This window comes from Plectropomus leopardus, chromosome 1 (assembly GCF_026936395.1).
Source record: "Plectropomus leopardus strain MGB_pleo_1.0 chromosome 1, ASM2693639v1, whole genome shotgun sequence".
NCBI classification, from domain to species: Eukaryota; Metazoa; Chordata; class Actinopteri; order Perciformes; family Serranidae; genus Plectropomus; species Plectropomus leopardus.
This window is the reverse complement of record NC_142176.1, coordinates 3,008,726-3,021,754: the sequence shown is the minus strand read 5'-3', so window position 1 is coordinate 3,021,754 and position 13,029 is coordinate 3,008,726. Positions and strand designations below refer to the sequence as shown.

Sequence of the window (13,029 nt, the reverse complement as noted above, 5' to 3'; positions counted from 1 at the left end):
ATATTGTATGTTTAGAGGGGACAGTTCGGGGGGACAATATTTCCCAGGCCTCAGAAAAGCTTCAACCGCCCCTGCAGATCTGTGTGTGTGTGTGTATATATATATATATATACATATATATATATATATATATATATATATATACAAACAAAAACAAAGCAAAACAAACAAAATCTGCAGCTGTCTGAATGCCTGTAAGAGTTCCAGCAATCCCAGTTCCAGCTTAGTGAACTGGCTGCTGCTCCAGTAACTACTCTTCAGGTTTTATAGGCTCGGTTTGAAGTCTTTTTCCTAAAATGGAGAGGTCAGTGCATCAGTTGCACACGAGACTGTTTTTTTCCTCTCACAGGAGCAGAAGACTCTCACTCTGATCTCAGGACAGCATCTGGATGTCAAAGTTAGGAGTCCAGTTGGATCTGTGGGGGACTTTTACGTTTTTTTGATGCTCATCTTAAAGAAAAAGAAACAACAACTCGTATTTTTCACCGCCTGGAAATGTGTTTTTATCCCCTTCAGCTTTGTGAGACGGGAGCAGAGTGTGCTGGGAATCCGAATGTGAATCAGCGTGTGGCGACATCATCATGATGTTTGGGAAAGTGAAGACATGTAACTCCACCGCGGCTCCTGACAGAAGTCCAGCCGAGTGTAACCTGGTGCTGCTCGGCGTCATGGGCTCTGGGAAATCAGGTCCATCGTTTTTAACTTAATATTTATATACAAATAAGACAGCGGGCTGCAGGAGGAGGGAGTATATTTTTATATTCTGCCTTTACAAGATTTCTGACTTCTCATATTTCACCTCATATTATTCAGATGTGTTTTGGAGGTTTTTTGCCAAACAGTCAGTTACATAAAGCCCTGAATCTACATGATTTTTATTTGGAATGAAAGCCATCCAGCTAAATATATGTATATTTTAAAATGCGAATGTTTATGCAGCGATGGTTTTCTCAGGGCCCTCATTGACCCCGGTCCCCTGAGACTCCACAGTGAGACCCTCAGTCGGACTGAGATTTTTTGTCTCTTTGTTTTACAGCACTGACGGTCAAATTCCTCACAAAGCGCTTCATCAGTGAATATGACCCTCATCTAGGTGAGTTTTTATTTTAACCCTATGAAAACTGGAGCAACATCACTTTTCTTCTGCTGCTTTCAGACACCTTTTTCAAGCTATTTAACCTTTGAACTCTGAGCAAACTGGTGCAATTTCATTCAAAGACACGAGAAAAAGGCAATGAGCAACTTGGTTAGAAATGTTCGGCATATTACAAGAAATCAGTAGCTTTAGAAACATGTTTTTTTAAAAGCTTGGGACAAGCATCAATGGAAAAGGAAAACAATGAGGGACAACGGCATTCCCTTTTTTTTTTTTTTTTTTTTTTACATTTTTTCAGGACATTTACTTGCTTGTTTTTTCTTTTACTTTCCTTTTTACTTTCCTTCCTTTTGCTTTGGTTTCAAGCGGTAACTAAGAATAATTGGTGGTGGGAAGTAACTGAGTACATTTACACAAGTAATATGTTGAAGTACAATGTCAAGGTACTTTCTGTTACTTTATATCTCAGAGCAAATGTTAGTGGAAACATACTTTTTACCGTAATAATAAAAGTAAAAAATCCAAACAATACATGGTAAACTCCTGTTGCCAAAAGTCATCTCTTAACTTACTGCTGGTACTTTGCTGAGAATACTTTTGTACTTTCACTCAGGTAGGATTTTGGATGCTGTACTTGTACTTGTAATGGAGTATTTTTTCATGGTCTGAGGAATTCTCCCACCACTGTTGAACACATGAGGATGTATCTGTGATTATGTAACAGTCTCTTCTGTGTTGTTGGCTGCTGCAGAGGACATCTACTCATCAGAGGAGAAGGTGGACCAGCAGCCGGTCACAGTGAGAGTGATGGACACCTGTGATCAGGTGTGTGTGAACACACTGTTGTGTTGACTCTGTATGCGTGTCCTGGTAGAAATACTCTACTGCTAATTAACAAGGAAATACTATTTGTGGAGACCATTATTGTTTTATTGTTTTTATGTCTCTGCACAAGTGATAGCCATTATTTTTATTATTATTTTTGGGTTGTCCGTCCCTCCGTGCCAGTCTCATGAACCCCGTATCTCACAAACACCTTCACGATATCTCCAGCAAAATTTGCATGTGAAATTTGTAGCTTCTTTGCAGTAACATCCATATTTGAAACATTGTCTACTGTCATGGCTGCATATGAGTCTGGACAGACATGGATGTAAATTGTAACTTGAGATGTTTGCGGAGGCATAGAACCACAAGTTTTTATTATTTCCATAAAGAACAGAAAAATGGACTCCTAATCACGTCAAATGACAAACAAGACATAAAGAGAGAAATAAAATGGCAGATTCAGGCTGATATATGGCCTCAGTGTGAAGTGATTTACAGTGTTACAGTGTGACGGTCCTTCATGGCCCCTGTTAGTCATGTTAATGACAGAGCAGTGTCTCTTTAATGAGAACATGAATGTTAAAAGTGTGTTTGTGTTTTCTGTGTGTGTAAAGGACGGTCCAGTGAACAGTGAGCGCTATCTGTCGTGGGCCAGCGCCTTCCTGGTCGTCTACAGCATCGACAACATGGAGAGCTTCAAAGGCTGCCAGCTGTACCTGCAGACTCTCGCTCTGCACAACAAAACCTTCAGGCCTCAAACTCCCATCATCCTGCTGGGGAACAAGCTGGACATGGACAGATACAGGCCGGTATCTGTGTGTGTCTGTGTGCGTCCAATGAAATTAGCATGTGTACCGTCCTTCAGAGTTCGGGCAGGTTAACCCATTAACCCTCAAACTGTGCAAATTAAAACTGCGGATATAAAATACGCAGAATGGAAATATGTCAGTTTTGAAAAACTCCCATTTACTGCAATAAAGTTTTTACCCTTGCATGGGGTAGTATTTCAAAAAAGAAAAAGCTTTTTGGATACACTTTTTTTGTTTTTCTAGGTCACATGATGCTATGTCTTTGTGCTTGTCAGTAGGAACTGGCTCCCTCATGATGCAGCAGGAGCTACAGGAGCTGTTATTGCATCACATAATTCTTCAAAAGTTGAGCGAATCATCTGGAAGTTTTGAATCCACAATTCCTCTGTGAAATCGTGGACTATCAGCTCCCAGAAATCCCTCATACGTGGCCTCTCCCACATATAAGGGGCTCATTTTTCCATCATGGCGCCATAACACGCCTACGTGGCCTTGGATTGGAAATAATGATATCTAGTGCGGTGGCTGCAATACAAATAAAGCTGTTGATGTTTTGAACATCCATTGCCATAACATCACTCAGTGGAAACGCAGTCATCTCGCTATTGTATTTTATCAACATTTTGAAAATATCGCTTAAGTTTTGCGAAAATCTTTAATGGAAACTCAAGTAGTAAAAATGTGTTACTGAAGGCTGAGGACAGACTTCATTGATGTATCGGGGTAGAAGGTTTTACTAAATGATGTTTTCTCTTTCAGACAGGTGAGTAAGTGTGAAGGCGAGCTGCTGGCGTCTCGTTTCGGCTGTCTGTTCTTCGAGGTGTCCGCCTGCCTGGACTTCCTCTCCGTGCAGCGCGTCTTCTACGAGGCGGTGAGGAGGGCGAGGCACGGGGGCCAGCGCAGCCGTCTCGTCCCGGCCATCTACATCAGGGAGGACAAAGCGTTGCTCCCCTCCTTTGCCACGCCCTGCTACAAGGAGCTGCCGGCCCCCGCCACCGCCAAGCTGGTCACCGTGAAGACGTCCAGAGCGCAGAGCAAACGGAGGGCCGCCACACTCACCCTGCTCAAAGGCTTCAAGATATTCTGACACCCTGGTCGCCCTCCAGCATCTCCGCTGACTCTCTGAAAGACTGAGATGGCACTGCACTGTGAGCTATACAGGGGGTGGACAAAATAACATGAACAGCTGCACAGTGTACAGACAGGTACCTGAACCTGGGTTTGAATTTCAGCTTTGTTTTTGAAGAAAATAGGTTTTATCTTAGATTTTTGCTGACAGATCTACATACTGCACTACAGTCAGTATTTATAGGAACGCCCACAACGTCAGTTTCTTCAGCGCTAAGGGGGAAAGCAAAGTATTTTCCGCCATTCTGAAGAGCTGCTGGCTCTCTGCACATCAAATAAACTTCAAAATCCAGAGCTAAAGGGTATTTTTCAACGTATTTTCCCACGTTTTTGTGTCTAAGTGACTGATAGGAAAAACATTTTTTTAAAAGGTCCAGTAATAAGTGAGAGCAGTAGCCAGGCTGCAGTGCAAACACTTGAGGGATGCTCACACCTTCAATTTACTAAAAGCACTTGTTTTCACCGCTGACAGCCTCAGATTATTATTCTAAGTGTCTGACAAGGTGACTGAAAGGATGGACCTTTTTCTCAAAGAGCACTGTACCTTTACTCAGATTGCTTCTCTGACTTCACAGCTCAATAGAAAGTGAGATGAATCATGTTTTAGCCTTCACAGTATGCCACATCTCCACGCAGCTGAACACCTGTGGGAACATTTGCAGCGACACGCTCTGCACCTCCATCATCAAAACAACAAATGAGAAAATGTTGTTTTCATCCCCCCCGGGAGAGTTAAACATACTGTTCCACAAAACCTTTAAGACAGTTTTTCCTTTCATTTGCCACCCATCTGTAACGAAGTATGATGCTGCTGTAATGGTTTTTCTTCTGTTCAGTTATTTTTAAAACTTGATAAATAATCACTAATATGTCTGTAGGAACAAAACTCTGAGACACAGAGGAACAAAATTCTACTTCTTTGCTATTGCCCTTTTCCCCCATCTCATCTAGCAGGGAACGTTCCCACAACATTGGCTAAGTTGCATTAACATTTTAAAGAAAAAAGATTAATCTAATGTTCAAAGAATGTTTTCAGGGTGTTTATCATTTCAGATAAAGTCCCTAAAGGTTAAATGCTGACTTAGACATAATGTTTTAACTGCAACATTGTGAGGATGTTTTGGTGATGTTGAGGTGACAGATCATAAGATGGTCTTTTTATAAAACGTTCCCACAATGTTACATGAGAACAAAGGAAGAACGTTCTCAAAGCAACGTTATGAACATGTTATTGAGGCCTGAGATTACAAACCATTTTTTAAACAAAAATGTAATGTGATATGTTAACAATAATAAAACAGAAACATTTTTTTTAAGTTCATAGAGAATGTTACCCAAACTTTAAGGCAAACGTTCTGGGAACTAAAAGACAACTTGTCGCTTAAAACTTTACTAAAAAAAAAGAAGAAGAAATCAAACCAATTCACTCAGGTTTCAAAGGGTTAAATTACAAGTTTATTTTCAGAATATTACAACTTTTTTCTCCACTCTTAATTCCACCTGTTCTCTCGACTTTCAGAGAAAACACACATGTGGGATATGTTTTGGGTGTTTGTGTGAAGGTTTGAATCTTGCTGAAGCAAACATATGAGCTGTAAAAGTCCAATGAAGCACAACAGTGACGTGAGTTCAGTGACCGTGATTCACGAACGTGTTTGTCAACGAGCAGAGCCTTGAACCGTCGAGTTCGTACGAGGCCTCATACCCCCTCTTCAGCAGCTCTATCATCAACCTCCGGCTCTGCAGCCGACACCTCCTCCTGTTTTTCCTGCTGATCTTCATCCTCTTTCTCCTCCTCCTGCTTCTCTTCCTCTGCTGTATGATCTGAGTACAAGCACGAGGTGTTGCCGTCTTTCCACGTGACCACGATGTCTCCTGCTTTGAGCCCGCTCACCTCCCCGTTGGGCGAGCAGACTTTGTTTTCCTGCATCGGCCTGTCGAGTGACGGCGACGCTGTGCTGCTGCTGTCATCTCTGACCGCAGAAATGATCCGCAGCTCCTCGTTCTTCTGAGCCAAAGCAGCTGCGGCCTTGTATTTTGCAATCTTTTTTCTATTCCTGGAGGAAAAAGACATTAAAATATGTCAGTCAACAGCCTCTAAAATATTTTACATTTTGCTTCAAGTGTTGCCATGAACTTGTCATTGTATGATATAAGGTCATACTTGTTGGCCATAGCTCCCATTCCCAGCAGCATAAAACCAACAAGAAGGCAGACGAAAGCCAGTCCCAGCATCACAAACTTCCATATGGTTGCTGCAAAAGGAAGAGGACAGCACAATTTACAATAAATATCACAACAACAGCGAGTGTCTGACACCCCACGTTTTCATTCGGATCAAATGTTTCAGGAGCACCAGCACTTACGGTCCTCTGTGCGATAGAACCAGCGCAGGTATGCTTTTTCTTCCTCTGTCATGGCCGCAAACTTGTTTTTCTGCTCCTCTGCAGGATCAAGCTCTTCTGCATCATTGGATGCCCTCCTGGATCCTTGAGGAAGAACCAATACCCATTATCATCAGTCTTACGCTAAGTAAGAAATGCCTTGAAAACCTTTTTTTCTTCAACCAACATTCACTGATTTGGTGTAAATGCAACAGTTTCCATCTACAGAGATGTTTAATATTTTGTAAACAGTAATATAATATTAAGATATCACGAAAGTCTGTAAATAAGTTACTTTTATTGGTAAATTGATTACTTTAATCAGTTGTCACTGTCCTAGTTTCAGCTTAAGTATAAAGAGCCAAGTCATGTCTTGTGCTTTTGGGTTTTTTTTCATCCAAAAAATATTTTCAAACTCATGCAAATCATGCATATGGGTCGACAACAATTTTGCTACTTCCATCAGGACTGTTAAAGCTGTATTTATTATTGTTTGGCCACATGGGGGCATCAAAACAAGCTATAAACACGCCACTGACATATTATCAGCGTATATGTAAAACGATGTAGAATAGTTGTGATTTTTTGAGTCATTGCTGTGTTTTCTTCGGCTTTTTAGCCTCCAGATGTGGGTGTTTTTAGCAACTTGTCAGCGAGACTGTGCCAGAAAAAGGGGTTGTTTATGGCAGAGATGTGGCTGCTTTACGTGCCTGAATAGTGGCATGAAATGCAATCTTTTTTTTTTTTTTTTTTACAGACGCTGTTTTGTTTCCTGGCAGGATAGCGACATGAAAAGCAGTTGGTTTTTACAAAGATATTGTTGCTTTTCTTGACGGGATAATGGCAAAAACCGGACGCTGTTTTTCCTGCCAGGACAATGACACAAAAAGCAAATGTCCCTTACAAAAGACACCACTGATTTTCCTGCTGGGATTCTGGCATAAAATGCAGTTGTTGGTTTTTTTTTTCATTTTTTTTTTTTTTTTACCAAGATGCTGCAGCGTTTCCTGCCAGGATAGTGGCGTTAAAAGCAACTGTTTTTACCATCACTGCATTTCCTGTTACGATTGTGCCCTCCATACTGGGTATTTTAAGCCAATATATGCTCTTTTCCTAACCAAACCTAACCACAGTAACCACCTCATTGTTTTAAATATTAAGTTTCCACATATCTGCTACCTAATAACCCCAACATTCTCTCTGGCGATTAGGCTGCATCTCGAAAATCTTTCATACAAACATGGAAAAAAAATCAAATTTAGTGCCTGCCAGCTTTAATCTCCCAAATGGTGCAGAAAACAATCTTTCTGTCCCTGCATTCCTGACTGGCTTACTGAGTTTTTCCTGGCAGATGTCGCCCTCATCCAGAGACCTCCATTTTGAGTGTTTGCTGTCGTGTGTGAGAATGAGACGCCGGCCATCTACCGACAGCAGCATTGAGCTCTTCTTGTTGATCAGTCTGCTACTGTCACAGTCCCACATTAAATGTGTTGCATTCATCTCCGACTCAAAGCAGGGTCGAGTCAGGACAGGCTTTTGCTGCAGGGCTGACAAACATCTGGACGATGCAACGCACATCAGCATGCCCTGACCAATCCAGATCCACTGCTGAGACTCTGAGTCCAGGTTGCAGTTCTTCAGCAGGACTTCACCTGTAGCTGCTGAGTCGTCCAGACACAGGCTGCGGTGGGTGTTGTGGATCATGAACGCGTTTGCCCCTGCAGGTATTGTGAGAGCGACACGTTTAGATTAATTGTTGTTGTGTATAAAGGTCCTAAGTGTGTATAAATGATTCATGAGCTTACCCAGTAAGGGGAGAAACAATAAGAGCCAGGCATCAAACATATCTAAAGAGGATGGAAAATTGTTACAATCAGTGCAATTTTAACCTTTTTATTTAAAAGCAGTGACATGAGGAAAGTGGGGTCATTTCTACATGACATGACATGATGGTAAGAGTATAATACCAGGTGCTATTTATGTATTTTGTGTTTCTATCTTCAATGGTAAGTTTTGCTCCTAGACATTTGGTCATTCTTTTCTGCAGATAAAACACTATTCTATAACTCTGTTTTACCGTAAGATTTGAGCCTTTTCTACAATCTGGTCAGTTATATTTCTCAAATAAGTGATTAAAAAGCTCAAAAATGTCTTCAGTTAATAAGGTCAAAACTGTGATTTTGGTAAATGGACCAAAACAGAGAGTGTTATTTCACACGTCAGTGTACATTTTTCTGAATGCATCTGTGGCTGAACATGTATGTCTAAAGTTGTCTTTTAACACTTAAGTAACTAAGATTACATCATTTTTCTTGTGTGGCAACTATGATAACAGCTTTGCCATCATAACAAAAAGAAAATGCTGTTTGACGATAGTTTTTTACTGCCATATACGTTTTTTACCGCCAGTTGTTAGTAAGTTTACAAACGCTGTTGCAAATGGCGGTTGGACTCTGTGATTGTGAATTCTGCTCATGTGCCTCTACGTGTGTCTGACCACTGTCTTATACTGAAACTACAATGTTTTCGCCGGTGAAATGTGATGAAATAAAGGCGTTTTATTTTATATCATTTTTTGGTCAGTACTAGAGTTCAAAGAGACATTTGTGAAATGTAGCAGTTCATGACGATACATCTGAGTACATGGCTGCCACATATCCTGATTAAAGCAAATAATTTAGATTAAAACTAAATTAATATATGTCTTTTTTAAATGACTGTCTTATAAAAGTGTGTACGAGGGGATTACTTAAAATACAATCACTTTTGTGAATTCTTTCTGAAATGCTTTAAAAACAGGAAGAGAACTACATTTTTTTGTGAATAATATTTCACAGTAGAATCAAACCGTTTTTCAGGTTATTCAGTATATCAGTATTTGTGTTGACGTTTTACAGTCCTGACATAGCCTTATTAGGACTGTAGGTTTGCAAATGGACAGACATGCTCCTTCCAATATTTTGGGAGGACAGAATAATTTTAGCAAACTCCTTTGCATTATCCTTTTTCAAACAAATTGGTCTCATCTTGCATTGATGCAGTAAGGGACAGTGCATTTCAGACGGTCTGTCACGGATAAGACTTTATTAGCAGAGCAATAATCATGCTCAGCAGACTGTAGGGCAGGTAGATGTTTTTTCTTGAAACATTATGACTTTTTTCTCATTAAATTCTACATTTATGTTCGTAATCTAACTTTTTTTTATCAAAACTTTCTGACTTTATTCTCAACTTCTCGGTGAAAAGTTTTGAACATGAGCAGAATTTTTGCTGAAACCCAAATTAAAGTCCACGGATTTATTCATGAATTAAAATGAAAAAATGCATCATTGATGTGAAAAGGTGCCACACGCACATCTAAAGAAGAAACTTCCCCAAATAAAACACATAAAGCAGGATGAAAAGTAAACTCTGCTACGTGTGTGTTGACTCAGCAGCGATAACACTAAATGAGAAAAGCTGAGAATAAATATTTGACAGCAATATAAAATGCAAGAGATCCTCCCTGTATTTCATTTTGAATCATCACATATCCCCCGAATTGTGTTTTTCTTTACATAGACATTTTGTTTTATAAAATGGTACATAAAACTTAACCAGAATGCAGAAAATTTAATGTTTCATTTTAAACATTTTGCCATTGGTTTGCAAATCACACAAGTTAAATGGTTGTGACTTTATCGTCCACAGAAAATCTCCTGTAACAGTTCAGCTTTACAAAAAATCCACAAAAACGTCTCCATACAATATGCCAAATAGATATAATTTAACAACTGCAAACTACTTGATGTGTGTATTTTTATTTTTAACCACAAATTCAACACTACATATACTGATGTATACTGTTTGTTGTGTGTGTACTCACTTCTGTGATGTTCTGTCTGTGGCTGAGATGAGAAGGAGTGAATGTGTGACTGATAGATGAAAAAAACCAAAAAGCTTTCCAAAGTTCAAGAGGAGGAGCCTAAAGATCACTTCATTACGCCGCTCTCAGCGTGATTACCCGCCATCATAAACACAGAGATTACACTGGACATGATGTTGTGTGCTCATCAGCGACTGAGAGGAAGCAAAGCCGAAAAGTCGTTTTGGATTGTGATTTCTCTCCTCTGTGAATTTCACTTTTCGTGTATCATGTTGTGCCATCTAAACGTGATATTTAAGAGAGAATCACTTTCCCAAATAAACTGCAGAGCCTTTAAAACAAAGTTCAGACTGGTAGATTTCAGGTCCTTGACCCGGTTGCTTGGTTACTGTTTAAACAGCCTCACAGTAACCTTGTCTTTTCTGTTTGTGAGGACAAGTGACTCATCGGTCAAACGCCTGCATACTCAGAAAGCAGAAACATTTGGCTGCTTAAGCATTTCACTTTTATAGAAGAGGTGTGGAGAGGTGAATAACCTCTGTGTCACTGAAGAATGAGGAGGACAGATCTGTGTGTATGTGTGTGTGTGTTGTGATTGTTTTTATCTAATTAAATAGATTAGATTTAACTTTATTGTCATTGCACAGAGTGCAGGCACTGAGACAAGCAAATGCAGTTTAGCATCTAAAGTCACAGCACAGCTTCTAGGCTGGACAAAAGGTCGGAGACACACATGTAAATACACAAAGAAAGTGACATTTTAACAAAAAAGGTAACCATAACAAGTCACAAATTGTGAAAATGTGAGCAAAGTTGTGTTGTAACAAATAAGACAAAAAGGAGCCAAAAGATACAAAACTAGGAGTTCTGCTGAGGAGGTCTGCTGTCATCAGACTGCATGCTGCTCTCTCCTACATGTGCATGTGTCACACAGGGCACAGGTGTGTCTCATGACGCTGATCGCGCTCAATCATGGTTTGCAGCCGTGTGAAGAGAAAGCAAAGGCGCAGCAAAGGAACCCAGCAGAGGGGCCGACTCACTAAACTAAAGCATATACACAGAATGAAGCCTAATATAGAATAAATATAGAGTGTATAATAAATGGTGAGGGGAGGATATGACCCTAAATATATATTCACTATAATCAGTATAATCTATGAAAATTAATATGCAAAGATAATTTGTAGGTTGCCTTTTAAAAGTGGATCGCAGGTCTATTCTGAACGGACCACAGGTGACTTGTGAACAAGTCAAGTTTGTAATAAATAAATAAACTTAAATTTTTGAACTACAGTATATCTCTGGCACAGAGTTTTTATTTTGTAGCACCATTTTTTCTCAGTATGTTTTATTTCTTTGTGTTCTAAGCTAATGTGTTGTTTAATATTTTTTAAATTAAACTGAATTTGAGGTAATTTATAATGTGTCAAGATTGAAATAATGACTGAAACCTCCTGCAGATTTTTGCAGTCTTATAAGTTTAGTGTAACTTCACTCTGCAACATGAATTTTAATAAATTTGGGTATGGCATCAAGTTTGATGAATGCAGACTGTGCAGTGGCATCACCTTCTGAATTGCAGGCTAAGACTTACGTCCATTGACGTCAGTACACAAGAACAAAATGTTGTCGCCATGCGTCATCAATCTATGCAGCTGCAGAGAAGCAAAACGTGAACAAACAAACTGAGCTCTTGTTTTATTGGCATTTATGTGGGCCCAAAAGTCTGAAGAGGAGAATGTGGACACAGTCGTGGCTGGGGAGAAGAGGACAACTTGGCACACCAGTTTTGCAGCAAGAGCTTGAAGTATTTATTAGAATCTAGTAGCATTTGGCATTTTTTTCACTGATCAGTGCATCATTCATGCTGCATTTCTACTGGTTGGTTAGTAGACGGAGGTCGTAACAGCAGACACAGTGAGATGGTCATCCCAAATTTCTGATACTGTCAAAATTTTATCCCAGGCTGTCTTTGATTGCACAACTGTGACAACAACCGTCCTCAAACCTCTCTCACTGTGTGAGGACGGACACAACAGAAGGTATCGCCACATTTCTGTCATGATGTGCATCTTTTGTATGGGACAGCCCAAAATCGCAATATTTCGCAAAACTGCAATAGAAACAGTTTGTAGTCTTCTCTAGGTCACATGATGCTGTGTCTATGTGCTTGTCAGTAGGAGCTGGCTCCCTCATGATGCAGGAGGAGCTACAAGAGCTGTTATTGCATCACATAACTCTGAGAAAGTTGAGTGGATTATCCGGAAGTTTTGAATCCACAAATCGTTGACTGTGAAATCGTGGACTATCAGCTCTCAGAAATCCCCCATATATGCGTGCATAACACGCCTACGTGGCCTTGGATTGGAAATAATGACGGCTAGTGCGGTGGCTGCAATAGAAATAAAGCTGCTAATGTTTTGAACATCCATCACCATGGTTACTGGGATGTTATCACCAGAGGAGAAGTCACATAACATCACTCAGTGGAAATGCTAGTGTTGCAGTCAAGACCATACTGACAGAGACCAGAGTGTGCCGAGACCGAGAGAAGAAGAAGAAATATAAGGATTTGAGAGCAACTCAAGACTGAGAATATATACTATCTATCTATCTATCTATCTATCTATATATATATATATATATATATATATATATATATACACACACAAATATACACACACACACACACACACACACACATATATATATATATATATATATATGTATATATACACACACACACAAACATTTTCCTCTGATTTCTGTGAAGGGTGGCAGTTGTTGTCAGTATAAAAAAAAAAAAACAATGACTTGCGTGATTGGCTAGATTTGAGGAAGGATGTTTTATATTAAGTTACAAAAAAAGTCTGTTGTGGTCTTGATTAAAAATCCGGAGTCTGTTATGTCCGAGACTGA

General features: G+C 39.8%; 2 protein-coding genes across 3 annotated transcripts; one reads left to right on the top strand and one right to left on the bottom strand.

Annotated features, from left to right (window-relative positions):
* Positions 1-266: 266 nt before the first annotated feature.
* Positions 267-4,161, top strand: rasl12 (RAS-like, family 12). Of its 2 annotated transcripts, XM_042488672.2 has the most exons (6): positions 267-418; positions 517-687; positions 1,037-1,093; positions 1,848-1,921; positions 2,539-2,729; positions 3,493-4,161. In XM_042488672.2, the coding sequence occupies exons 2-6, from the start codon at positions 582-584 to the stop codon at positions 3,818-3,820; spliced, it is 756 nt and encodes a 251-aa protein (XP_042344606.2). In that variant the 5' UTR covers positions 267-418; positions 517-581; the 3' UTR covers positions 3,821-4,161. The 2 variants fall into 2 exon arrangements, with proteins under 2 accessions (XP_042344606.2, XP_087938330.1); XM_088082204.1 differs by having other exon boundaries at positions 287-687; positions 2,539-2,733; positions 3,497-4,161.
* A 1,132-nt stretch (positions 4,162-5,293) lies between these two features.
* Positions 5,294-10,215, bottom strand: LOC121944874 (uncharacterized). Its single transcript, XM_042488819.2, has 6 exons — positions 10,111-10,215; positions 8,051-8,092; positions 7,580-7,963; positions 6,228-6,350; positions 6,026-6,116; positions 5,294-5,918 (listed from the first exon to the last, which is right to left on the bottom strand). The coding sequence occupies exons 2-6, from the start codon at positions 8,088-8,090 to the stop codon at positions 5,561-5,563; spliced, it is 996 nt and encodes a 331-aa protein (XP_042344753.2). The 5' UTR covers positions 8,091-8,092; positions 10,111-10,215; the 3' UTR covers positions 5,294-5,560.
* Between the last annotated feature and the right edge of the window lie 2,814 nt (positions 10,216-13,029).